This window comes from Oncorhynchus clarkii, chromosome 5 (genome assembly GCF_045791955.1).
Source record: "Oncorhynchus clarkii lewisi isolate Uvic-CL-2024 chromosome 5, UVic_Ocla_1.0, whole genome shotgun sequence".
NCBI classification, from domain to species: domain Eukaryota; kingdom Metazoa; phylum Chordata; class Actinopteri; order Salmoniformes; family Salmonidae; genus Oncorhynchus; species Oncorhynchus clarkii.
In genome coordinates this window covers 36,945,359-36,973,353 of record NC_092151.1, presented here as the reverse complement: position 1 = coordinate 36,973,353, position 27,995 = coordinate 36,945,359, and the positions used below count along the sequence as shown (strand labels likewise).

Below are 27,995 nucleotides of genomic sequence, written 5' to 3'. Positions count from 1 at the left end.
TGTATAATTGCTTAGTATTTGTTCTTTCTTTTTGTGTATGATAGAGTGTGTTTTTGGTGGAAACCTTCAGAACATCTGAAACTAATGGTGAAGGGTAAACAAGACATTTTGTCCCTCAGGTTCCTGGCCTACATCCATTAGTCCAGTTGACAGTTTTGGTATCAGGGTGTTCAGTCTGTGTTTTGGCTCTTAATGGATCTCAGGACAGAATGGTCATTAAATATATGTCTCTGAAAAAAATTACATGTAATTTTGGATCCTATCTATCAGTTCAATTTGTCTATGCTTAGTCACTGGGTTGAGTGTGAAAGGATAACAAAGGAAACAACCCTTCTGGTAGTGGAGGGCAGGGCTTTCTACTTCATACCTCTACGAAGCATCTGGTTAGCTGCAATAAGCATTACGCTGATGATAAATGCAAAGGCGAAGGCACAAATCAGGCTCTTCCGCACACATGTGTGCTTCTGTTGTGTTGGGCTGGCTGTGAAGATAGAGAGAAGGTCAGAGAGAGTTATATACTGTATATATAGATAGAGAGAACGTCAGAGCGAGAAAACGGCAGAGACAGATATGTACAGTTGAAGTCAGAAGTTTACATACACCTTAGACAAATACATTTAAACACCTTTTTTATATTCAAATGCTGACATTTAATCCTAGTAAAAATTCCCTGTTTTAGGTCAGTTATGATCACCACTTTATTTTAAGAATGTGAAATGTCAGAATGATAGTAGAGAGAATGATTCATTTCAATTTTTATTTCTTTCATCACATTATCAGTGGGTCAGAAGTTTACATACACTCAATTATTATTTGGTAGCATTGCCTTTACATTGTTTAACTTGGGTCAAACGATTTGGGTAGCCTTCTACAAGCTTCCCACAATAAGTTGGGTGAATTTTGGCCCATTCCTCCTGACAGAGTGTCACGTTCTGACCTTAGTTCCTTTGTTTTGTCTTTGTTTTAGTATGGTCAGGGCGTGAGTTGGGGTGGGCAGTCTATGTTTGTTTTTCTATGTTGGTTTTTGAGTTTGGCCTGATATGGTTCTCAATCAGAGGCAGGTGTCGTTAGTTGTCTCTAATTGAGAATCATACTTAGGTAGCCTTTTTCCACCTGGGTTTCGTGGGTGTTTGTTTTCAGTCTTTGTGTGTCTGCACCAGACAGAACTGTTTTGGTTGTTTCATTGTTATTCAGTGTTTAGTTTTGATTATTATTAAAAATCATAAACACTTACCACGCTGCACCTTGGTCCTCACCTTCTTCCACCAACGACAGCCGTTTCAGAAACACCCACCACCAAAGGACCAAGCAGTGTGGTGGCAGCAGCAGCAGCGCTATAAGGAGGAATGGACATGGGAGGACATTCTGGACGGCAAGGGTTGCTACACATGGGAGGAGATCCTGGCTGGAAGGGATCGCCTCCCACGGGAACAGGTGGAGGCAGCCAGGAGAGCGGAGGCAGTAGCTAAAGGGAGCCAGCGCTTTGAGGGAACACGGCTGGCAAGGAAGCCCGAGAGGCAGCTGTCAATCGTTGTCCCTGATTGAGAACCATATTTAGGTAGCCTGTTTTCTATTGTGTTTCGTGGGTGATTGTTTTCTGTTTTCTGTTGTGTGTCTGCACCAGCCAGAACTATTTCCGTGTTCATTTAATAAATATGGACACATACCACGCGGCACCTTGGTCCTCACCTTCTTCCACCGACGACGACCGTTACACAAAGCTGGTGTAACTGAGACAGGTTTGTAGGCCTTCTTGCTCGCACACGCGTTCTGCCCACGTGTTCTGCCCACATTTTCTATAGGATGGAGGTCAGGGCTTTGTGATGGCAACTCCAATACCTTGCCTTTGTTGACCTTAAGCCATTTTGCCACAACTTTGGAAGTATGCTTGGGGTCATTGTCCATTTGGAATATTCATTTGCGACCAAGCTTTAACTGATGTCTTGAGATGTTGCTTCAGTATATCCACATCATTTCCTACCTCATCATGATGCCATCTATTTTGTGAAGGGCACCAGACCCTCTTGCAGCAAAGCACCCCCAACAACATGATTCTGCCACCCCCGTGCTTCACGGTTGGGATGGTGTTCTTCGGCTTGCAAGGCTCCCCCATTTTCCTCCAAACATAACGATGGTCATTATGACCAAACAGTCAAATGGAATTGTACCTGTGAATTTATTTCAAGAACTACCTTCATACTCAGTGCCTCTTTGCTTGACATCATGGGAAAATAAATCAGCCAAGACCTCAGAAAAACAATTGTAGACCTCCACAAGTCTGGTTCATCCTTGGGAGCAATTTCCAAACACCTGAAGGTACCACTTTCAACTGTACAAACAATAGTACGCATGTATAAACACCATGGGACCAAGCAGCCGTAATACTGCTCAGGAAGGAGACGCATTCTGTCTCCTAGAGATGAACATACTTTGGTGTGAAAAGTGCAAATCAATCCCAGAACAACAGCAAAGGACCTTATGAAGATGCTGGACGAAACAGGTACCAAAGCATCTATATCCACAGTAAAACTAGTCCTATATCGAAGAAGCCACTGCTCCAAAACCGCCATAAAAAAGACAGACTATGGTTTGCAACTGCACATAGGGACTACGATCATAACTGTTGGAGAAATGTCCTCTGGTCTGATAAAACAAAAATAGAACTGTTTGGCCATAATGACCATCGTTATGTTTGGAGAAAATCGGGGGAGGCTTGCAAGCCGAAGAACACCATCCACGGGCGTGGCAGCATCATATTGTGGGGGTGCTTCGCTGCAAGAGAGTCTGGTGCCCTTCACAAAATAGATGGCATCATGAGGAGGTAGGATATTATGTGGATGTATTGAAGCAACATCTCAAGATAAGTTAAAGCTTGGTCGCAAATGGATCTTCCAAATGGACAATGACCCCAAGCATACTTCCAGAGTTGAGGAAAAATGGCTTAAGGACAACAAAGGCAAGGTATTGGAGTTGCCATCACAAAGCCCTGACCTAAATCCTATAGAAAATGTGTGGGCAGAACTGAAAGCATGTGCGAGCAAGGAGGCCTACAAACCTGGCTCAGTTACACCAGCTCTGTCAGGAGGAATGGGCCAAAATTCACCCAACTTATTGTGGGTAGCTTGTGGAAGGCTACCTGAAATGTTTGACCCAAGTTTAACAATGTAAAGGCAATGCTACCAAATACTAATTGAGTGTCTGTAGAAACTTCTGACCCACTGGGAATGTGATGAAAGAAATAAAAATTGAAATGAATCATTCTCTCTACTATTATTCTGAGATTTCACATTCTTAAAATAAAGTGGTGATCCTAACTGACCTAAGACAGGGTATTTTTACTAGGATTAAATGTCAGCATTTGTATATAAAAAAAACTGTGTTTAAATGTATTTGGCTAAGGTGTATGTAAACTTCTGACTTTAACTGTAAGAGCAGCACAGCATTTGTTTATGGAAGTTTGTCCTGTCGTTATCAGAGACTAAAAGATCAACACTAACCCTGATCGTTTGGTCAACTGTAAGCCGATCAAAACACAACGAAGGGACAACCTACACCGGTCACACTTATTGATAGTGGTTGAAACCTCTTACTGTCAATGTCCACTTGGCACGCTTGACTGTCCAGGTGGCTCTCTTCGGTCATGATGATGTTCTCAATGTCTTTCATGGTGAGGTGGTCACAGAAGGTGTCATACAGTAGCCTCTTCAGCTCATCCACTGTCAGCTTCGACATGTCACACTGGGGGACACAGTACCAGACACAAACACTTGAGCACAGGTATCTGTCTGCATATCAATGTTTGAGCAAGGTTACACAGAGGAGCATTTCTATGTAAGACAACTGGAGGTGGTGCAAAGGTTTCTATCCCATCCCATCACCGACACAGTTGTGGTGAATACATTTCCATTAATGGATTATGTTATATCAAATTTCACACATTTCATTTAGAAAAACATACATTTTGATTAGCCTGGAGCTTTTTTAGATGTGAATTCTTTGTACTGCTATAACATTTAAAATCATGAACAGCCTCCTGACTATTATGACATCCAATGTAATGATCCATTCATCACAGTGATGAAGAATTTAAACGATAAAGCAACTAATAAAGTGTTTGTTTTAATTGTTTGCACATGGCTCTGGAATAGACTCTCTCTCATGAATAAATTGAATAGAAATTTGAATCTCTGGGGAAAGCTTGCAACGGCAATTAGGAATATAATACGTGATGTCATAACCACAGTGGAATTGCCCTCTCTTTAATGATTATTTAGCTCCTATCATGTTTTTTATGGTAATTTTAATTAGACTGACTGTGGTTTATAATCACAAAAGCTTTGAAAGCCCTCAGGACAATCATCTCACTCCAATGAGGAAATATTAAGCCATAATTAGCTCTGATAAAGAAAGAGGGGAAGGAGGTAGATGAGTGGGCTGATAGCAGATACCTTCCAAAATACTGAGTCAAAGTCCGCCCCATGGAACTTATCAGGCATCCCAGCAGCAATAAGTTTAGGTCCAAGCAGTGCAACAAATTCCTCGAAGTCAACCTGGCCATCACCTGCAGGGATAGGAGTGTGGATATTTAGTCAATATGTCGGTCAGCCAGACACTTTTACACATGTAATGGAGCAAAGGCCTTATCTTGAATGATCTCAGTGAACAGCATTTAAAATTGTGTGTGTTTGTGATTCACCATCCATGTCCAGCCTTTGGATAATGATCTCCAGCTCCACCTCATTGGGCATGTATCCCAGTGACCGCATAGCCACCCCCAACTCCTGCTTTGAGATGTATCCGTTTCCATCTCGGTCAAACACCTTGAAGGCCTCACGGATCTCTGTGGAGAAATGAAGGAACAAAACTCAGATAGGAGGATTGAGACTAGTCTGATGTACTAATGCACTGATAATGGGAAGTTCAGATTTCCCCACCACACAACATAGCTGTCCTGACCTTTCAAACTACCCACAGATAACTGTTAATAAGGCTCAGACTTAGAGTAAGGTGGCTTTAGGTCTATATCTTATTGCAGCTAGTTGGCTGATATTTATATTGCTCAGCTGAATTTGTAGAGCTTTAAATCTCTGAGTGTGTATTTGCATCAAACAGCAGAGAGACAGGAAGTTTTGCATATTTGATGCCAACTGTACCTTTTTCACTTCAAACAGAATACTTTAGCACATGATGAGAGGCTACAAGCCTATTAGCAGTAGCTAGGGGGTTTGGAATAGTTTCCATACCAGATCTTAGAGGAAATAAACAAAATCCTCATCAAAATGGTAAAGGGCTTGATAAGTTTGTTTAGATCAGGTGTGAAATATCCTTGACCTGGAGTTTACCTAGATACAGTACATCACTATTGAGAAATGTGTGCATAAGAAGATCCACAAATAAAGGCTGAGCCTGAGCAGGACAGGGAAACACAACAGATAATAAGGTGAGGGCCTTCCAGAATCAGCTAGTACAAAGTGAGCAAATTATTTTACATTTTATTTTATTTCACCTTTATTTAACCAGGTAGGCCAGTTGAGAACAAGTTCTCATTTACAACTGCAACCTGGCCAAGATAAAGCAAAGCAGTACGACAAAAACAACAACACAGAGTTACACATAAACAAACGTATGGTCAATAACACAATAGAAAAATCTATGTACAGTGTGTGCAAATGTAGAAGAGTAGGGAGGTAGGCAATAAATAGACCGTGGAGGCAAAATAATTACAATTTAGCTGTAAGGGGTGCGTAACTGGTGGCAGGGAAGTCAGACACAGGAGAGCAGAACTAGGTAATAGCAGGAGCAGTTTAATTACAAAACCAACGGCATCAAGAAAATAACAACATGGGTACAAAATCCGACGTGCACCAGTCAACATGTGCACAAGCACTAACAACAAACAATACCACACAAAGACATGGGGGGAACAGAGGGTTAAATACACAACACGTAATGAGGGAATAAAAACCAGGTGTGTGGGAAAACAAGACAAAACAAATGGAAAATGAAAAATGGATTGGCGATGGCTAGAAGACCGGTGACGTCGACCACAGAACACCGCCCGAACAAGGAGAGGAACCAACTTCGGCAAAAGTTGTGACATTAGCATTAACACTGGAATGATAGATGTGCAGATGATGTTGTGCAAGTAGAGATATATACTGGGGTGCAAAAGAGCAAGAGGGTAAGTAACAATATGTGGATGAGGTAGTTAGGTGTGCTATTTACAGATTGGCTGTGTACAGGTACAGTGATCGCTAAGCTGCTCTGACAGCTGATGCTTAAAGTTAGAAAAGTTTTGAGAATGACACAAATATTAATTTCCACAAGGTTTGCTGCTTCAGTGTCTTTAGATATTTTTCACAAGTGTCAAAGGCTTTTATTGACAATTACATGAAGTTGATGCAAAGAGTCAATATTTGCAGTGTTGACCCTTCTTTTTCAAGACCTCTGCAATCCGCCCTGGCATGCTGTCAATTAACTTCTGGGCCACATCCTGACTGATGGCAGCCCATTCTTGCAAAGTCAATGCTTGGAGTTTGTCAGAATTTGTGGGTTTTTGTTTGTCCACCAGCCTCTTGAGGATTGACCACAAGTTCTCAATGGGATTAAGGTCTGGGGACTTTCCTGGCCATGGACCCAAACTATCGATGTTTTGTTCCCCGAGCCACTTAGTTATCACTTTTGCCTCATGGCAAGGTTCTCCATCATGCTGGAAAAGGCATTGTTCGTCACCAAACTGTTCCTAGATGGTTGGGAGTAGTTGCTCCCGGAGGATGTGTTGGTACCATTCTTTATTCATGGCTGTGTTCTTAGGCAAAATTGTGAGTGAGCCCACTCCCTTGGCTGAGAAGCAACCCCACACATGAATGGTCTCAGGATGCTTTACTGTTGGTATGACACAGGACTGATGGTAGCGCTCACCTTGTGAGCTTTTTTCCGGATGCCCCAAACAATCGGAAAGGGGATTCATCAGAGAAAATGACTTTGCCCCAGTCCTCAGCAGTCCAATCCCTGTACCTTTTGCAGAATATCAGTCTGTCCCTGATGTTTTTCCTGGAGAGAAGTGGCTTCTTTGCTGCCCTTCTTGACACCAGGCCATCCTCCAAAAGTCTTCACCTCACTGTGCATGCAGATGCACTCACACCTGCCTGCTGCCATTCCTGCGCAAGCTCTGTACTGGTGGTGCCCCGATCCCGCAGCTGAATCAACTTTAGGAGACGGTCCTGGCGCTCGCTGGACTTTCTTGGGCGCCCTGAAGCCTTCTTCACAACTCTCCTTGAAGTTCTTGATGATCCAATAAATGGTTGGTTTAGGTGCAATCTTACTGGCAGCAATATCCCTGCCTGTGAAGCCCTTTTTTGTGCAAAGCAATGCACATGGTATTCAGTTCATTTGCATGGCAAAGAAGGACTTTGTAATTAATTGCAATTCATCTGATCACTCTTCATAACATTCTGGAGTATATGCCATCACACAAACTGAGACAGCAGACTTTGTGAAAATGAATATTTGTGTCATTCTCAAAACATTTGGCCACGACTGTACATCCAGTTTGCTGAGTAGAGTGTTGGAGGTTATTTTGTAAATGACATCGCCGAAGTCAAGTATGGGTAGGATAGTCAGTTTTATGAGGGTATGTTTGGCATTATGAATGAACGAGGCTTTGTTGTGAAATAGGAAGCAGATTCTAGATTGAATTTTGGATTGGAGATGCTTGATGTGACTCTGGAAGAAAAGTTTACAGTCTAATCAGACACCTAGGTATTTGTAGTTGTCCACATATTCTAGGTCAGAACCGTCCAGAGAAGTGATGCTATTCGGGCAGGAGGGTGCGGGCAGCATTCGGTTGAAGAGCATGCACTTAGTTTTACTAGCATTTCAAAGCAGTTGGAGGCCACGGAAGGAGTGTTGTATGGCATTGAAGCTCGTTTGGAGGTTTGTTAGCACAGTGTCCAAAGAAGGGCCAGATGTATACAGAATGGCGTCGTCTGTGTAGAGGTGGATCAGAGAATCTCCAACAGCAAGAGCGACATCATTGATATATACAGAGAAAAGAATCGTCCCGAGAATTTAACCCCCATAGAGACTGCCAGAGGTCCGGAAAACATGCCCTCCGATTTGACACACTGAACTCTATCTGAGAAGTAGTTGGTGAACCAGGCGAGGCAATTATGCATACATCAAATCAAATCAAATGTATTTATAAAGCCCTTCTTACATCAGCTGATATCTCAAAGTACTGTACAGATACCCAGCCTAAAACCCCAAACAGCAAGCAATGCAGGTATAGAAGTATGGTGTAGAAGGTGTAGAAGCATACATTCATATCAGATTTCAGCACACCAAACTTCAACAATACTGTGCTCAAATGAGGTATACAAATGAAATCAAAACGCTATACTAAATCTGTACACAATCCATGCAAATTGTGCATAGGCTGTTTTCCCTCAACTTGTGCCAATTTAAATCCACATTTGTTGGCAAATAAGCCTTCTAGTGCAAAATAGGTTTTAAATATTGCAGTTACTTAATTTAACAAGACTCAACGGGTTTGAAAACGACTAACTGCAAAGTGGAGCATGTGTTTCGAGGAACTGGATTCTATATTCCCCTGCTGAATGCATAATCCAGGTTATTTAGACAGTAACCCAATTGTATGTTTACTGTGAAACAATGAGCAACTGAGTGGCCATAGGCCATTTATATTTAGTGAGCTGAGACAAAGTCCGAAGGATTTGGCTTGTGGGATCAATCATCAAATACCTCCACAGCATCCACTATAAAACATGCATGGGGTCTGATTTACAATATAGTGAAGTAATTAGACACCACAAACTCAGTTCCATTTGACAGGAGAATGGTAATAGTAATAGTAATAGTAATGCAAACAAATTAGTCGAGACTCCCATTACTTTAGTTGTGATGAATACTTTGAGCACTTGCATTCATGTGTTAACCTTCCGTTAAATGTTTGCAATTGATAAAAGGCATATCAGAACCTATTTTGTGTACTGAGGACTGAAAATAAATGTGTCTGTGTGTCCCTAACCATAGGCAGAGCGCCAACTATTCTGCGGACAGGGTCAGACTGACCTTACTGCTCTGGGACACAACAGCAGGATCAAGACAAATCACACGTTACAATTACAGTGAGTGCTTTTATAGCAAACTGTTATGCTTCCCAGAAAGCACATCAAAGGAAAACTATGATTAATGATTTTTATAATAGTCTATAATAATAATAATGAGTAAGTTGTTTTGATAGCTATTGTTCAGTTTTCACATCCTATGTACGATGGAGATTAATATGCCATTGCCAATGTTATCTTTTTCCGTACACTCTTAGAAAGAAAGGTACTATCTACAACCTAAAACGGTTCTTTGACTGTCCCCATAGGAGAACCCTTTGAAGAACACTTTTTTGGTTCCAGGTGTAAACGGGGTGAAATGGCTAGCTAGTTAGTGGGGTGCGCGCTAATAGCGTTTCAATTGGTTACGTCACTCGCTCCGAGGCCTTTAAGTAGTTGTTTCCCTTGCTCTCCAAGGGCCGTGGATTTCGTGGAGCGATAGGTAACAATGCTTTGAGGGTGTCAGTTGTTGATGTATGCAGAGGGTTGCTGGTTCGAGCCAAGGTAGTGGTGAGGAGAACCATGAAAGCAAACTGTTACACAGGTAGAGCCCTTTTGGGTCTGGGTAGAAGTCTTTTGGGTTCCATGTAAAACCCCTTCACAGAGAATTCTTCATGAAACCCTAAAGAGTTCTACCTGGAACCAAAAAGGGTTCTACCTGGAACCAAAAACAGTTACACCTGAGCCTGAACCCTTTTTGGTTCCAGGTAGAACTCCTTTGGGTTCCATGTAAAACCCTTTCCACAGAGAATTCTACATGAAACCCAAAAAAGTTCTACCTGGAACTAAAAACAGTTCCACCTGGAACCAAAAAGGGTTATTATACCCGTATTATACCCCTCCTGTCTCAGCCTCCAGTATTTGTGCTGCAATAGTTTATGTGTCGGGGGGCTAGGGTCAGTTTGTTATATCTGGAGTACTTCTCCTGTCCTATTCGGTGTCCTGTGTAAATTTAAGTATGCTCTCTATAGTTCTTTCTTTCTCTCTTTCTTTCTCTCTCTCGGAGGACCTGAACCCTAGGACCATGCCTCAGGACTACCTGGCATGATGACTCCTTGCTGTCCCCAGTCCACCTGGCCGTGCTGCTGCTCCAGTTTCAACTGTTCTGCCTTATTATTATTGGACCATGCTGGTCATTTATGAACATTTGAACATCTTGGCCATGTTCTATTATAATCTCCACCCGGCACAGCCAGAAGAGGACTGGCCACCCCACATAGCCTGGTTCCTCTCTAGGTTTCTTCCTAGGTTTTGGCCTTTCTAGGGAGTTTTTCCTAACCACCGTGCTTCTACACCTGCATTGCTTGCTGTTTGGGGTTTTAGGCTGGGTTTCTGTACAGCACTTTGAGATATCAGCTGATGTACAAAGGGCTATATAAATACATTTGATTTGATTTTTGATTTGATTTGATTTATTCTAAGTAGTTTTATGGATTTCTCTACTCTTGGCTGTATAAGGAAGGGTGATACAAATACCAGGGCCTCATTGTAATAAACAGTTTGTGATAATAATGAGGTTTTCACCACATACAATGATAGAGATAGGCGGTTAAAACAATAAAAGGAGTGGCTCAATAGCTTGCGTTGACAGTCCTTTGACAATAAAATCATTGTTTAGTGTGTTCTCTTGGAAGCAGACAGCTAGGCTGATGTTTGTTTATTTTTCATCTCCCTCCTGTGTGGCTCTGTTTGTTGGCTCTGTTTGATCTGCTGTCAGGTTATCACCTTTGTCTTTCCTTCATCATCTCACTGAAAGAGAGATCCCCCCCCCCCCTCCTCCTCCTCCCTCACAAGTCTCACATAACCCTATTTGGGATTTCAAGTCTTTGCATCAGTCAGACTGACATCCCATGAGCTCTAACAGAGAGATGGGGTCACATCGCCCTGGCCATCAGACATCATTCAGCCCTGCTCAATGCCTCACAACAATAATAGCAACCAATGTCCTACTTCCACCTGACCAATGGGTGTGATTGAACAATTGTCTCATAGCTCATATAGTGCCAACTCTTGTTGTCATTTACTGTTGAGATATGATGCCATCAGAATGACAAATGCAACACCCCTTGGAGTGTTGTGGCTCTAGAGACAGTCACCAGTGACTGACTGTTATGTGGGCAGCAATAAATCACTTATTTTTGCTTGTACTTCTTTACTATTTCAGCACAGCCCCACTGATATACACATATGTTCATTGACAAATACTGAATATAAAGGTATGATTTTGCTAGCCAGTGACCTTGGCTCTTTGTCAGATATGATTAGGAATGAGTTATTAATGAGTGAGAGAGGTTGAGGGTCATAGATTCTTGACTAGGACCACCTTCTTGGAAAACGAGTTTGTAATTTTGATTTGTCTTAGTTCTTCATTAAATGTCAAGGGTATGGCCACCGCATTGGTCCTGTTCCAAGAAGAGTTACACTTGAACGCCTTTTAGGTTCCTTGGCATATCCTGATTTAATTTCAAATGTCATTTTTTGCAAAGTTAGTTCCAAAGTTAGCTTAAGCTGTAGAGGTATTGAGTTAAAGTCATGGTCTGTTGCTTCAAGAACGTAAAATGACAAAGTCTAGCTTGCTGCCTGCGCCTGTCAATTTTGTTTCAAAGTCTTTGCACAGCTGCAGATCATTGACTGGAGTTGAAGTCTCATGTCGTCTACAATTATTAATGCTCACAGTACAAGTCTGATCTTTGGAATTGCTGACATTCCTGAGCAGTGACAGCACTATGAATACGCACCAAACCACATTCCATTATTGTAGAATTCATTTACATTCTAAGTCAATTCCTCCATTTCCACCTGGAAGTCACTTGAAAAAAGATTCCAATCTAGATGTGTATTAAAATCTACTCGATCAATCTGCTCTTTAATGAATAGAGCAGAAATAAACCATTTATGGTGTAGCAAGCCCAGAAAGGGGATCTCGACAGGGGTCTGCCTGCGCCGTTCCCCTTGAAAAACAAGATAACCTCTGAGCCTGAGCTCTAGTCTTCCCCAGTGCCTCAGGACCATTGGTTCTCTCTCTGAGAAGGACAGTTTTTTTCTGCTCATCTGTCTCACTCGGCTTGTAGCTCTTGTATGGGCGATATAGCTGTATTCTGCACTGTCCCTAATGCTTTCCCAACCGATGACTAACGACAATGAAACCAAAATGGAAAAAAAATAGCTAGACTGTGTGGAGCCAACTGACTGATAATGGTTTTTATATGGTCGTCAAATATTTAAAAGCCTCTTTGGTTGTGCATACATCTATCAAAGATTAAATTACTTTATTCACAGCCATCTCACTGTATTTGCTGAAGCTGGTGTCAGATATATTTTTTATAGAGACCTCCCACTGTGCACAAGCTGGTTGAATCAACATTTTTCAACATAGTTTGTCAAGTATTGTGACATGTAATCTACGTGAAAAATACATAGGATTTGTAAAAAGTAATCAATTGTTGTTTTTGAGGGTGACATTTCATCATGGCAACCACATTTCAACACAAACATACTTTATATAGAATATGTTTGTTACACCCTGATTTGTTTCACTTGTCCGTGTGCTTGTCTCCACCCCCTCAGGGGTCGCCCATTTTCCCCATTATCCCCTGGGTACTTATACCTGTGTTCTCTGTTTGTCTGTTGCCAGTTTGTTTTGTTTCGTCAAGACTACCAGGCGTTTTACCTCTGTTCCTAATTATTGATTGTTCCTGGTTTTCCCGGTTTTGACCTTTTCTGCCCGCACTGACCCTGAGCCTGCCTGACGTCCTGTACCTTTGCCCCACTACTCTGGATTACCGACTCCTGCCTGCCTTGACCTGTCGTTTGCCTGCCACCGTTGCTGTAATAAACATTGTTACTTCAACACAGTCTGCATTTGGGTCTTACCTGAAACGTGATAATGTTGAATTATTTGTACGTTTAAAATAACATCAGATCTTCAACTTTAAATCCACTATGAAAAAATATTTTAAAAAATAGGCTGGGTGGGCAACACCTTCTCCTGGAGAATTGATCTACAGTGCCTTGCAAAAGTATTCACCCCACTTGGCATTTTTCCTATTTTGTTGCATTTCAACCTGTAATTTAAATGTAGATTTATTTAGATTTCATGTAATGGACATGCACAAAATAGTCAAAATTGGTGAAGTGACATAGAAAAAATAACTTGTTTAAACATTTTTTTTTTCAATTGAAAAGTGGTGCGTGCATATGTATTCACCCAATTTGCTATGAAACCTACCTAAATAAGATCTGGTGCAACCAATTACCTTCAAAAGTCATATAATTAGTTAAATAAAGAGATGATCTGTCACATGATCTCAGTACATACAGTGGGGCAAAAAAGTCTTTAGTCAGCCACCAGTTGTGCAAGTTCTCCCACTTAAAAAGATGAGAGAGGCCTGTAATTTTCATCATAGGTACACTTCAACTTCAACACTTAAAAAAAAAATCCAGAAAATCACATTGTAGGATTTTTCATGAATTTATTTGCAAATTATTGTGGAAAATAAGTATTTGGTCAATAACAAAAGTTTATCTCAATACTTTGTTATATACCCTTTGTTGGCAAAGACAGAGGTCAAACGTTTTCTGTAAGTCTTCACAAGGTTTTCACACACTGTTGCTGGTATTTTGGCCCATTCCTCCATGCAGATCTCCTCTAGAGCAGTGATGGTTTGGGGCTGTTGCTGGGCAACATGGACTTTCAACTCCCTCCAAAGATTTTCTATGGGGTTGAGATCTGGAGACTGGCTAGGCCACTCCAGGACCTTGAAATGCTTCTTACGAAGCCACTCCTTCGTTGCCCGGGCGGTGTGTTTGGGATCATTGTCATGCTGAAAGACCCAGCCCCGTTTCATCTTCAATGCCCTTACTCATGAAAGGAGGTTTTCACTCAAAATCTCAAGATACATGGCCCCATTCATTCTTTCATTCACACGGATCAGTCGTCCTGGTCCCTTTGCAGAAAAACAGCCCCAAAGCATGATGTTTCCACCCCCATGCTTCACAGTAGGTATGATGTTCTTTGGATGCAACTCAGCATTCCTTGCCCTCCAGTTGAGTTTTTACCAAAAAGTTATATTTTGGTTTCATCTGACCATATGACATTCTCCCAATCTTATTCTGGATCATCCAAATGCTCTCTAGCAAACTTCAGACGGGCCTGGACATGCACTGGCTTAAGCAGGGGGACACATCTGGCACTGCAGGATTTGAGACCCTGGCGGCGTAGTGTGTTACTGATGGTAGGCTTTGTTACTTTAGTCCCAGCTCTCTGCAGGTCATTCACTAGGTCCCCCCGTGTGGTTCTGGGATTTTTGCTCACCGTTCTTGTGATCATTTTGACCCCACAGGGTGAGATCTTGCGTGGAGCCCCAGATCGAGGGAGATTATCAGTGGTCTTGTATGTCTTCCATTTCCTAATACTTGCTCCCACAGTTGATTTCTTCAAACCAAGCTGCTTACCTATTACAGATTCAGTCTTCCCAGCCGGGTGCAGGTCTACAATTTTGTTTCTGGTGTCCTTTGACAGCTCTTTGGTCTTGGCCATAGTGGAGTTTCGAGTGTGACTGTTTGAGGTTGTGGACAGGTGTCTTTTATACTGATAACAAGTTCAAACAGGTGCCATTAATACAGGTAACGAGTGGAGGACAGAGGAGCCTCTTAAAGAAGAAGTTACAGGTCTGTGAGAGCCAGAAATCTTGCATGTTTGTAGGTGACCAAATACTTATTTTCCACCATACTTTGCAAATAAATTCATGAAAAATCCTACAATGTGATTTTCTGGATTTTTTCAAATTTTTTCTGTCATAGTTGAAGTGTACCTATGATGAAAATTACAGGCCTCTCTCATCTTTTTAAGTGGGAGAACTTGAACAATTGGTGGCTGACTAAATACGTTTTTGCCCCACTGTATACACCTGTTCTGAAAGGCCCCAGAGCCTGCAACACCACTAAGCAAGGGGCACCACCAAGCAAGCAGCACCATGAAGACCAAGGAGCACTCCAAACAGGTCAGGGACAAAGTTGCGGAGAATTACAGCTCAGACCATCCCACGGAGCACCATTATTAAAAAATTTAAAAAATATGTCACCACAACAAACCTGCCAAGAGAAGGCCACCCACCAAAACTCACGGACCAGGCAAGGAGGGTATTAATTAGAGAGGCAACAAAGAGACCAAAGATAAAACTGATGGAGCTGCAAAGCTCCACAGCTGAGATTGGAGTATCTGTCCATAGGACCACTTTAAGCCGTACACTCTACAGAGCTGGGCTTTACGGAAGAGTGGCCAGAAAAAAAAGCCATTGCTTAAAGAAAAAAATAAGCAAACACGTTTGGTGTTCACCAAAAGGCATGTGGGAGTCTCCCCAAACATATGGAAGAAGGTACTCTGGTTAGATGAGACTAAAAGGGCTTTTTTGGCCATCAAGGAAAACGCTATGTCTAGCGCAAACCCAACACCTCTCATCACCCCGAGAACACCATCCCCAAGGTGAAGCATGGTGGTGGTAGCATCATGCTGTGGGGGTGTTTTTATCGACAGGGACTGGGAAACTAGTCAGAATTGAAGGAATGATGGATGGCACTAAATACAGGGAAATTCTTGAGGGAAACCTGTTTCAGTCTTCAAGAGATTTGAGACTTGGACAGAGGTTCACCTTCCAGCAGGACAATGACCCTAAGCATATTGCTATAACAACATTTGAGTGTTTTAAGGGGAAACATTTAAATGTCTTGGAATGGCTTAGTCAAAGCCCAGACTTCAATCCAATTGAGAATCTGTGGTGTGACTTAAAGATTGCTGTACATCAGCGGAACCCATCCTACTTGAAGGAGCTGGAGCAGTTTTGCCTTGAAGAATGGGCAAAAATCCCAGTGGCTAAATGTGCCAAGCATATAGAGACACACCCCAAGAGACTTGCAGCTGTAATTGCTGCGGGCTGAATAGTTATGCACACTCAAGTTTTCTGTTTTTTTGTCTTATTTCTTGTTTGTTTCACAATAAATAAATAAAAAATGCTTCATCAAAGTCGTAGGCATGTTGTGTAAATCAAATGATACAAACCCCCCAAAAAATCTATTTTAATTCCATGTTGTAAGGCAAAAAAATAGGAAAAATGCCAAGGGGGTGAATACTTTCACAAGCCACTATATCTACAGCTACCATTTAGTCTCCCATCCAGGGTTTTATCCAAGAACAGCCTTGCTTATTTGTCACTGTCTATTACCAATGTGCTATTGTGAGAATAATTGTTGAGCGATCTCCACCCCAAATAAATAGATTCACTGTTGCTATCAAAGTCATTCCAAAGGGTAGGTTTAACGTAATAAATTAAATGTGACCGACCATACTTTCTCACTCATACAGTATATCATCAATGATGCTGTTTAGGCCTATATAGCAATTGCAGTCATCCACAGCTATTCAGCTAAATTCAACCCAGAATTCACAAAAAAAATAGACAAAAAATAGGCCTAGGGTTTCAAGCTCTGGTTGATTTCAGATTAAAATAAAAGTTAAAGAATGGGATTAAGCCAGTGACTCAGATGGAACTATCCAAGCAGTAGATACATCTCCTTTAAATGTTGATATTTGGTTGAGTTATCAACCAAACACAATTCAATCCTACTTTTGTAATACAGTAAATAGCCTAAAGTTAAGGCTATCTTGCAAACTAATTTAACATTCAACCTTAAAATGAGTAACACATCCATGGCCACATTTTGAGGTTACTGTAACTTAAAATGTCTTACGTAATCTTATAAAGCGTGTGAGTAAGGGCCTTAATACAGCTGTGTGCATGTTTAAGACAGCATGCATTGGTCATCACAGCTCTGGAGAGATTTTCACAATTGCTGTAATAATCTGCCCAGAATCTTGAACGGCATTGATCACATGTAATCTCAACTGCAATCCAGGTCATTTGGTTCTGATATCAGTGATAACAGAATCTGTTGTATAATCAAACAAAATAGCTGACATTGTTTTCCCATTTGAACTTTACTGTGCTTTTAATTTGTTGAAAGTGCAGTGATTGACATTTGGGTTACAACTAACCTAAAAACCAGACATTGTTTTTCCATTGGAATTTGGTTGTGCTTTTAGATAGTGACAACACATTGGTAATTCAACTAACTTTTGGCTGTCTTTCTGAGTGGGTGAATATAGGTTGTAATCTCATTGAATAACGTCTCAACCAAATATTACCCAATTATCAATGTTGAAATGACGTGGTGTGCCCAGTGGGCTGCTCATCCATTTCATGAGATTTCTCTATCATTCAACAGGTTTTTCTTTTTATGATAATACAGCTGAAATCGCACTGTGACATTGGTTCTGCATTCAGTGAGGCTGCATCTAAGAGAGAGAGAGAAGAGCCCTCCTCTTCAAATAGCTTACTGTAAGCCTAGAGCGCGTCAACAAATGATCACAATCTCCATTCCATCTTTGTTATGACTAATCCCGGGTTATCTCGTCAGGTTTACAGATACTACAAGAGACTGAGCTTCTTCTGATGTGCCATGGGAATTGCAGTACAAGCTGTCTGCTGAGATATAGCAGAGCTGAGCTCTTCACAGTGGTGGTGAGGTAAGGTGAGGAAACCACCTCATAGTTCGCAGTATTCTGGGACCCTGCAAATGAGAGGAAAAGCCTCAATGGTACTAATTTAAACTGCTGGTGAGTCCATTGGGACACTACTGCTTACCATATGTCAACATTTGGCATAGGATTCCTCATTCTGGGAATTACCCAGCTACATACAGTAAGTGATCAGGGTAACAGTGTTTGATGAGAACAGCACTATATACTACAGTGTTATAGTTTGTTCAAACAATGCCATGCCATTTTGTTCTATAGCACTTAGAAAAGCTTGTAAATCGTGCTCAATATAATGCTGATTATTCTTTCTATTACAGATGGAAGATCTTAATTTGATCACTCTTTTGTTGCTGAGAGTTTTCCTGCAGATGAGCTTCGTTATTTACATAAATTCACTAACACATGGTTATAGTAACAGTTTCACACTTTTCATGTAGCCTCATTTTGACCAGTTAATAGTTTAACCACCGATCAAGCAACATTATGGACTAAACATTCAAATCCTGTTGCTGCAGGATTATTTTGCTGTGACAATACTGGTCAAATTAAGATCCTACACCTGTATGTATGCATTCTATTATATCCTGATTAGAGTCCAGTGTGTTTCAACTGTGTGTTTGGTACTGTGTGGGAATCAGCTGATGGGGGACTAGAGGTTTGTGGGTCTCTGTCAAATGTTAACATTGTATCAAATATAATAGTAGATTAATCGATTTGCAGGTTTACAGATAGTAGAGACGGAAGCCTCCCTCTCCTTTATATGAGGTGCTTACTGCAACCTCTTCCCATTTGTAACCATGCATGAAGATAGCTTTTGCATACAAAGTGGAAAGTGATCTGAGCCCTACTCCAATGCCTGCTGTCTGGGGGATTCTCTGACATGCTGTGATCTATAAATAAGGTTTGCAGGCTCCGTCAGTTGTGCGTTGACAAACAGGAAGAGGGGTGGGGAGAGACCGAGACCTGGGTCCTCATTCTAAGGAAGTCAGTGCTGTGTGGGCGAACCACCAGTCTTATCTAGCTCGGCAGACATGTTCAAGTGCCACAACTGACAGTTAAAAACACTTTCCTGACTATGCAATAGTTGTCGAGGTACACTTGAATTAACTGTGCAGCCTGATTATTTTGAGGAGTTGACTCTTGTTTGTAGGGACTAGGGATTGGGGAGAATAATAAAAAAGTGCCATTCCCTATTCCCGTTTGTTTTCACTGATGTTGAATATAGTAGCACCTCCCCACTACATATTTAAAAATGTATTTTCATTTTTAAATGCATTATTTTGGTAAATGTTTTTTTGTCATATAACAACTATAATAATTGTAACTTTGGTGAGAAAATGTAAATGTCACAATTATCATATTAACACATTGCTGTGTTATCTTCAAGGAGCACGCAGGTTTTCATATTGGAACTTGCACAGTGCAGTATTACAGTGTAATCAGTCACAGCAGCCAGCCAGCCACCCAGCCAAAAACACAAGCCAATTATTTCAGGAAAAAAAGACAATTGGCTCCTGTGCAAATTTTATCAAGCCTTTCCCCTCATAATCAACCTGTCCTTTTTCCACCCCCCTGTCTGAATTTGGACAGCTCACTGTGCCTGTTACATTGGATGATCCTCAATGAGTAAACAGCAGTCAAATGGCTTCCTCAATAAGTTAATGATTTGCTGCAGAGCTCTGCCTGCTGCACTGTCCTTTGGCTGGCACTCCACCTGCAACATATGGCATCTTGGGCATTTTTGTTTTGATCTAATTCTATGAGTTGGGCCCCGTCATGGTTGGTCTTTTGATTAGAGTCTCAGTCCCCCAACAGCTAGTTTTTTCTCCATGCCAAATAAGTTGCTCAAAGCAACGATGGAATTTTAGGGCGAGACAGCTCGGCCAGATCTGGGGCCAGGGCGACCAACTAACAGCAGAAATAGGAATTTCATTATTCTTTGTGAAAGACTCAGCCATATCTGATCTGACTGTCATCTCTATTTTACTTCTTGTTGACTTTGCTCCAAAAACACTAGCCTTTAAACAGATTTTGATTGGGGTGTTACAACAACAAAATCTCCACTCTTAACTTTCATAAAATGTATGAAAACACATTCTATTTCATGCAGGGCCTCGTTTGTGCCCGAGGCCATCCGCATGGTTAATAGGAACAGTAAGGAAGTCGGATGGACTATTCTAGAGATAGTTTAGCCCTACAATTAATTAAGAACTGTGAATACCATTCACTTTAAGTTTCTTAAATTGCACTATGCACCCTGAACTGGTGCCTTAATAAGTGTCTCTATTTATTTTTTACACTGTCAGTGTGTGTTTGTCCTGTCTGAAGCACCATGTCAGCCCGGAAGGAATTGCCCCTTGGGGAATAATAAAGTTGTGTTGTGTTGTATTGTATGTGTATCTCATCATTGCTAGAACCACCAAACTGCCCTTTCAGACAGGAAGAATGCTACTACAGTGCCCCCTTGAACTTTGCAACCTTTTGCCACATTTCAGGCTTCAAACATAAAGATATAAAACTGTATTTTTTTGTGAAGAATCAACAACAAGTGGGACACAATCATGAAGTGGAACAACATTTATTGGATATTTCAAACTTTTTTAACAAATCAAAAACTGAAAAATTGGGCGTGCAAAATTGTTCAGCCCCTTTACTTTCAGTGCAGCAACTCTCTCCAGAAGTTCAGTGAGGATCTCTGAATGATCCAATGTTGACCTAAATGACTAATGATGATAAATACAATCCACCTGTGTGTAATCAAGTCTCCGTATAAATGCACCTGCACTGTGATAGTCTCAGAGGTCCGTTAAAAGCGCAGAGAGCATCATGAAGAACAAGGAACACACCAGGCAGGTCCGAGATACTGTTGTGAAGAAGTTTAAAGCCGGATTTTGATACAAAAATATTTCCCAAGCTTTAAACATCCCAAGGAGCACTGTGCAAGCGATAATATTGAAATGGAAGGAGTATCAGACCACTGCAAATCTACCAAGACCTGGCCGTCCCTCTAAACTTTCAGCTCATACATGGAGAAGACTGATCAGAGATGCAGCCAAGAGGCCCATGATCACTCTGGATGAACTGCAGAGATCTACAGCTGAGGTGGGAGACTCTGTCCATAGGACAACAATCAGTTGTATATTGCACAAATCTGGCCTTTATGGAAGAGTGGCAAGAAGAAAGCCATTTCTTAAAGATATCCATAAAAAGTGTTGTTTAAAGTTTGCCACAAGCCACCTGGTAGACACACCAAACATGTGGAAGAAGGTGCTCTGGTCAGATGAAACCAAAATTGAACTTTTTGGCAACAATGCAAAACGTTGATGTTTGGCGTGAAAGCAACACAGCTCATCACCCTGAACACACCATCCCCACTGTCAAACATGGTGGTGGCAGCATCATGGTTTGGGCCTGCTTTTCTTCAGCAGGGACAGGGAAGATGGTTAAAATTGATGGGAAGATGGATGGAGCCAAATACAGGACCATTCTGGAAGAAAACCTGATGGAGTCTGCAAAAGACCTGAGACTGGGACGGAGATTTGTCTTCCAACAAGACAATGATCCAAAACATAAAGCAAAATCTACAATGGAATGGTTCAAAAATAAACATATCCAGGTGTTAGAATGGCCAAGTCAAAGTCCAGAGCTGAATCCAATCGAGAATCTGTGGAAAGAACTGAAAACTGCTGTTCACAAATGCTCTCCATCCAACCTCACTGAGCTCGAGCTGTTTTGCAAGGAGGAATGGGAAAACATTTCAGTCTCTCGATGTGCAAAACTGATAGAGACATACCCCAAGCGACTTACAGCTGTAATCGCAGCAAAAGGTGGCGCTACAAAGTATTAACTTAAGGGGGCTGAATAATTTTGCACGCCCAATTTTTCAGTTTTTGATTTGTTAAAAAAGTTTGAAATATCCAATAAATGTCGTTCCACTTCATGATTGTGTCCCACTTGTTGTTGATTCTTCACAAAAAATACAGTTTTATATCTTTATCTTTGAAGCCTGAAATGTGGCAAAAGGTCGCAAAGTTCAAGGGGGCCGAATACTTTCGCAAGGCACTGTATATTCAGGCAGAGTTTTGTTTTTTACCCAATGCCAGACAGAGGATCTCTTAAATGATCCCTCTGCTGAGATGCAGCTGGACATCAAAGGCCAGGGAGATTTTGTTACCATGTGAACTTTAGAATCTGTCTTTTTAAAATGAAAACATCCCCTATGAATTTAACTACACAGCCCATTCTTCCTGGAGTAGTAAATTAAAAAAGGCCCGAATTGTGATATATGATTAATCTCGTAACCCAGGACCAAATCTACTGTGGAAGACTAGGTTCTATATTACCCAAACCCATAGGTTCTCTATGGTTTGCAACCTCTGTCAACAAAACTAACTTGAACCAGAACAATATTGCATCAATGTCAATCAATCCCTAACTAAAGATTTGTATTATACTGTTGATTGTTTTAATATCTATGTATTTAGTTCACAATCTCCACCATGAGCCACTTGTTTTCAGAATTCACCATGCAGCTTTTTTCATTATCATCTGGTGCTTCCAGGTAGCATTCACTCCTCCCTGCCCCATGTCACATTCTGCTGTCAATCATCAATGACCTTCAGAAAAGCAGCCAATGTCATGAATATATTCACTTCTTATTGGCTGCTGTGAGTCACACACATCATCATCAGCAGTCATCACAGATTGTGAGTTCCAATGCCATACCATGCAACACATACGGACTGAAAGGCATAATGTCCTCTACTTCAGGGTCACGTCACGCTGGATTGTTCTTTTCTTAAAGTGTGAAAAAGTTAATAATTGCCAATTGTTTTTTTTCTTCCATTTGAATTGTAAGTACTTTGTTCTCTATGATTCAGATCTGGAAAAGACAGACGTACACAGGTTATATTCTGGAGTGTCGGCTCGTCTTTGCTACTTTATGTTCTCTCAGGAAATGCCGGTGGAATTATTTGTTTTTTATCCTGCTACACAGTTACACTTGGTGATATCATCTGTCTCCTCATCTGTCTTACTCTATATGTCCCTTCCCTGCAGCACCAATGCATTCCTTATAAGTCATAACTTTAATTGAATTACCTCAGAAACGTTATTAGAGTAGGCAGATAGATACACTCTGTGGATGCTGGGTGGCCTCCAAAGGAAATACTGTAACTTGGAGTGAGAAATAGACAGGGGCTTCAATAAATAATGTATTTATCTGATTAATGGAGTTAATTGAGGGATTGCTGTTGAAATATATAATATCTGTAACATACACATGCTTACTCACAGGCAGTCTGAATCAATAATGTTTTGCAAGATACAGAAGATTGATCAAATCATTAATATTGAGTGAGAGCTATTCCATTTACTGCTAGACATAACAAAGATTTGGAAGATGTGGGTCCAACAAGTTTTCTGTGAAACAGGAGTGTATGGAGTCACTATAACTATCATTATGTGGGTGTTCTTGAATTGCGGTGGCATTTGGGTCCTTTGCCTTTGCAACCATGAAGAACACATTAAAATGACAAATAGTTACACATCATTTAGAGTTGCAAAGTTTTGGGAAACTTCCAGTAAATTTCCGGAATTTTTCGAGAATTTTTCCATGTGAAGTTAAGCCCGGGAATTTAGCTTAAATTCATCAAAAAAGTTAGCTTATAACAGTGAACCTTTTTTGTGGGATACACGTCTAGGTCTTATGATATATTTTGGTTAAACTATCCCCAATTCAATGGAATTGCAACTCTCTGCATGTGCAGTGCACTCTTACATCACATGTGCAGTGCACTCTTCCATCACATATACAGCTGATTCTCAGGTGTACATGGACGAGACATTTGAGAACATTTCACTGCAGCTAATGTAGAAGGTAAACCTGTGTACATTTGCAAATATTGTGCCAAATCATATGTGAAGAATGCAACAAAGATGCAGCATCATCTGGCCAAGTGCATAAAGTTCCCTCAGCGCTCACAACAAGCAACCTCTGACAAAGTCCCTCTACCTCTATTCGAGGTGAAAATGATGAATCAGACACCTTATCGATAGCAACAGCTCATGGTCCTCCTGGAATCAGAAGTTTTTTTTACTCAATGGAGTAACGTAGTCAGAGAAATGCTGATGAATGTCTTGCTCGAACTGTGTATGCAACTGGTTCACCGCTGATGCTCACATGCAATGCGTATTGGAAGAGATTTCTGAATGTCCTTCACTCAGCATACACCCCTCCAACCAAACATGCTTTATCTACTAATTTGCTGGATGCAGAGTTCAACAGAGTTCAAGTGAAGGTCAAGCAAATCATAGCGAAAGCAGACTGTATTGCTGTCATCGCTAATTAACTACATCATCTCCACCCCTCAACTAGTGTTCTACAAAAGCACAGACACAAGGGACAACAGACACACTGGTCTCTACATTGCACATGAGCTGAAGGCAGTCATCAATGACCTTGGACCATAGAAGCTATTTGCACTGGTGACAGACAATGCTGCGAACATGAAGGCTGCTTGGTCTAAAGTGGAGGAGTCGTACCCTCACATCACACCCATTGGCTGTGCTGCTCATGCATTGAATATGCTCCTTAAGGACATCATGGCACTGAAAACAATGGATACACTCTACAAGAGAGCAAATGAAATGGTTAGGTATGTGAAGGGTCAAGTTTTTTTATTTATTTTTTATTTATCCGTTATTTTACCAGGTAAGTTGACTGAGAACACGTTCTAATTTGCAGCAACGACCTGGGGAATAGCTACAGGGGAGAGGAGGGGGATGAATGAGCCAATTGTAAACTGGGGATTATTAGGTGACCGTGATGGTTTGATGGCCAGATTGGGAATTTAGTTATAGCAGCAATCTACCTCACCAAGCAAAGTGAGAAGAATAAGAGCACCACATTGAAGCTGCCCAGCAACACCCGTTGGGGTGGTATTGTCATCATGTTTGACAGTCTCCTGGAGGGGAAGGAGTCTCTCCAAGAAATGGCTATATCACAGTCTGCCGATATGGACAGCCCCACCAAGAGGATCCTCCTGGATGATGTATTTTGAGAGAGAGTGGTAAGCAGCCTGAAACTCCTGAAACTTATAGCAGTAGCCATTGCACTGTTTGAGGGAGACAATGCCATCCTGTCTGATGTTAAGACTCTGCTTGCAGATGTAAGAGAATAAATCCCTACTGCCCTGCCCACTTCAATGTTGCTCCAAGCAGAGGAAACTGCAGTTCTGAAATACATCAAAAAGCGTGAAGACTTCTGTCTGGAGCCCATACACGCCGCAGCAGACATGTTGGACCAAGTATGCTGGCAAGAGCATCCTGTCTGGTGTAGAGATCAACAAGGCCTATGGTGTCATCACTACCATTTCTCGCCACCTTGGCCTGGATGAGGGCAAGGTTCTTGGCAGTCTGGTGAAGTACACTTCCAAGCAAGGACTTTGGGATGTTTTACATCTACTTATGATAAGGTAAAAGGTTTATGTTTCTGTCTCCATATGATATGCTAAATATATCCAATGCAAAAAAACATCTACATTTAAATGGTATTAATATTAATTTGCATATATTTCCATTAATTCCCATATATTCCTGTTAATTCCCAAGGAAAGTTTCCACCTCTGAATATTCCCCAAAATGTGCAACCCTACATATCATACATTATTTTATTTGTTATATTGAACGGTGTGTCAATGATAAAACATCATACAAGTTCTTTATATTGCAAAACATTATGTTTATGCATTGTTTAAGGTACTTAGGCTAAGCTAATTGGCTTCTTCCAGTTGTGACATGTTTTGGGGGTTTAGAGATATTTATTATTTTGAATGCTAGAAAGTGAACAAAAGTATGTAATATATTGTATAGAGCAATAAAAACAAAGAAGGCTATTAAAAGTTGTATGTCATTGGTGTTAACGCCTTAAAATTCACTCATTACAAAGATACACAAGGACCATTCAAGCAAATTTCAAACAAATATTGTCTAGCAATATTCAAGGCATACTTTCCAAGCCTGTAAGCCTTGGAATAAATAATAGTTCATCATGGTACTCATTCAGATTGGCATGCCTACCGGAAAAAAATATTTAGAAAGGGGTATTCTAAAGGGTTCTTCGGGTGTCCCCATTGAAGAACCCTTTTTTCTTCCAGGTAGAACTCTTTTGAGTTCCATGTAGGGATCTCTAAAATGGTTCTACCTGGAACCTTCAAACGGTTTCTCTGACCTATGGGGACAGCCAAAGAACCGTTTTAGGTTCTAGGTAGAACCTTTTGTTTTATAAATTGTTTTATAATTTTTATTTAACCTTTATTTGACTAGGCAAGCCAGTTAAGAACAAATTCTTATTTACAATGACTGACTACCACGGCAAAACCCGGACGACGCTGGGCCAACTGTGCTCGCCCTATGGGACTCACAATCAAGGCCAATTGTGATAAAGCCTGGAAACGAACCAGGGTTTGTAGCACTGAGATGCAGTTCCTTAGACCGCTGTGCACACATTCTCTTTGGTTTAAATTTCTTTGTAGATGGTAGAACTACATCAAAACAGACTATTAACAACAATTACAAAAATGTTGTGCTAACTGATGTCTCCCAACCATAAGTAAAATGTATCCACGTAAGTCGCTTTGGATAAAAACGTTTGGTAAATGGCATATGTTTATACCGCAATTTTAACAGCTGGGAACATGTACGTTGTCTCTGAACAAGTGAATGAGTCAAGACAAGTATGATAGAACATACTAGGGCAATCTGCGTGCATTTAAAGTTGTAATTGCTGCTCTTGTGTGAGACCATTGTGATGTGCTAACATTTAGCCCCGTAGCCGTGGGGCGCTCTCCGGGGCGCTCTCCAGGGTGCTGAACGGTTGAGATCGAGTGACTCATTGCACCGTTAAGGCAAGGGTCATTTTCTTGACCTGGCTGTATCGATCCTCCTCATGCAGAATGGATTTAGGCAAGACATGAAACAATAGATATAATAATCATGACTCACCTTCCACCTCATCCTCGGGCAGGTTAATGGGGGTCCGGTATGATAGGATATCTGGAATAGTGCAATTTCCCTTGTACATGAACCTTGTGGTTCGCACTGGCATTCGCACTGGCATTTCTGCGAGGGAAAATCTGTGTCTCGATCTTCATATAGCTCACTGTAGTTTGCTAACCGAAACTTTGCTATAGTCCACTTTGGAGAACAACATTTTGCAACCGGAAAAAAAGATCTCTGTTCAGGTTCTGTCACTTGACCGTTACTGTTTTTTGGTGTAGCCTGTGGAGAAAACAGTGTCGGAATCGAAGCTCGCGAAGTCCCGGAAAAAGTGGCAGGTGTCTCTGCTTTTGTCTTCAATGCATGTAATGCCTATACATGAAGAGTGCCTGTGTAGACTATATGTCACATCAACTTTGCATTACAATTACCGAAGGACACAAGTAGGCCTACTAGATATATTGCTGAAACTTTATTTTTGGTCGTAATTCTATCTATTTTATTGTCTCAAATAAACATAGCAAATATCTTTGTTACATCAAAACCAACTATTTTAATCCGCACATTGCAAGATATTTTGTTCCGCATATATGGGAATAAAATAATGATACAAAAATATAAACTACAGCGAGATATATATAAAAAAACGTGTCAACTACAAATCCAATTCGAGAGCAGTTTAAGTAAGAAGACTTCTATTTTCTGTTTGATAGGATTAACATGAACATATATCTTTTTTGTTTAAATCCTACAGGTCGTTGTTTTGTACAAGGTATGTATTGCCTTCCGTCTCCTCACACTTTCCTTTTCCGTTTCCTTTATCTTCACTTCTGGAGACCAGTCGATAAAACTGTAAGTAGCCTAACTAATAGCCCCCAAAAGCTTCTACCGGAAGCCTATTGAAGAGATGTTCGTCTGTAACGTTCTCATTGAAAATAAAACAAGACAAAAAAAAAACGAAATAACATCAAAACTAAGAACTAGAGTAGTCAAAATATTCAACTGTCAAGGGATTTCCTGGGCGACCCACTGCGTCTTCAGATGGATCTTTGAGGTTGATCCTCCTCGAGCCGTCTGCTCTGCACACTGCGGTCTCATTTTGTTTTTCTCAGTCCTAGCTCCCCAAGCTTTTCTTTCCCCTCCAGTGATGACACCTCCTCCACCTCCCATTTCTAGGTAGACTAAATTATCTAATTGAACACAAAAGTGTCTCTCAAGGTTGACATTGATGACTGACTCGTTTTACTAGTGATGCTTGAACATGATGGTCACTGTAT

The 27,995-nt window shown here is 41.0% G+C and overlaps 1 protein-coding gene across 1 annotated transcript; it reads right to left on the bottom strand.

The window, feature by feature from the left end:
* Positions 1-17: 17 nt before the first annotated feature.
* LOC139409988 (calcium-binding protein 7-like) lies at positions 18-27,968 on the bottom strand. The gene is made up of 5 exons (XM_071155405.1): positions 26,725-27,968; positions 4,697-4,840; positions 4,449-4,561; positions 3,591-3,738; positions 18-481 (listed from the first exon to the last, which is right to left on the bottom strand). Exons 1-5 carry the CDS (start codon positions 26,837-26,839, stop codon positions 357-359), a joined length of 645 nt encoding a protein of 214 aa, XP_071011506.1. The 5' UTR covers positions 26,840-27,968; the 3' UTR covers positions 18-356.
* Positions 27,969-27,995: the final 27 nt, after the last annotated feature.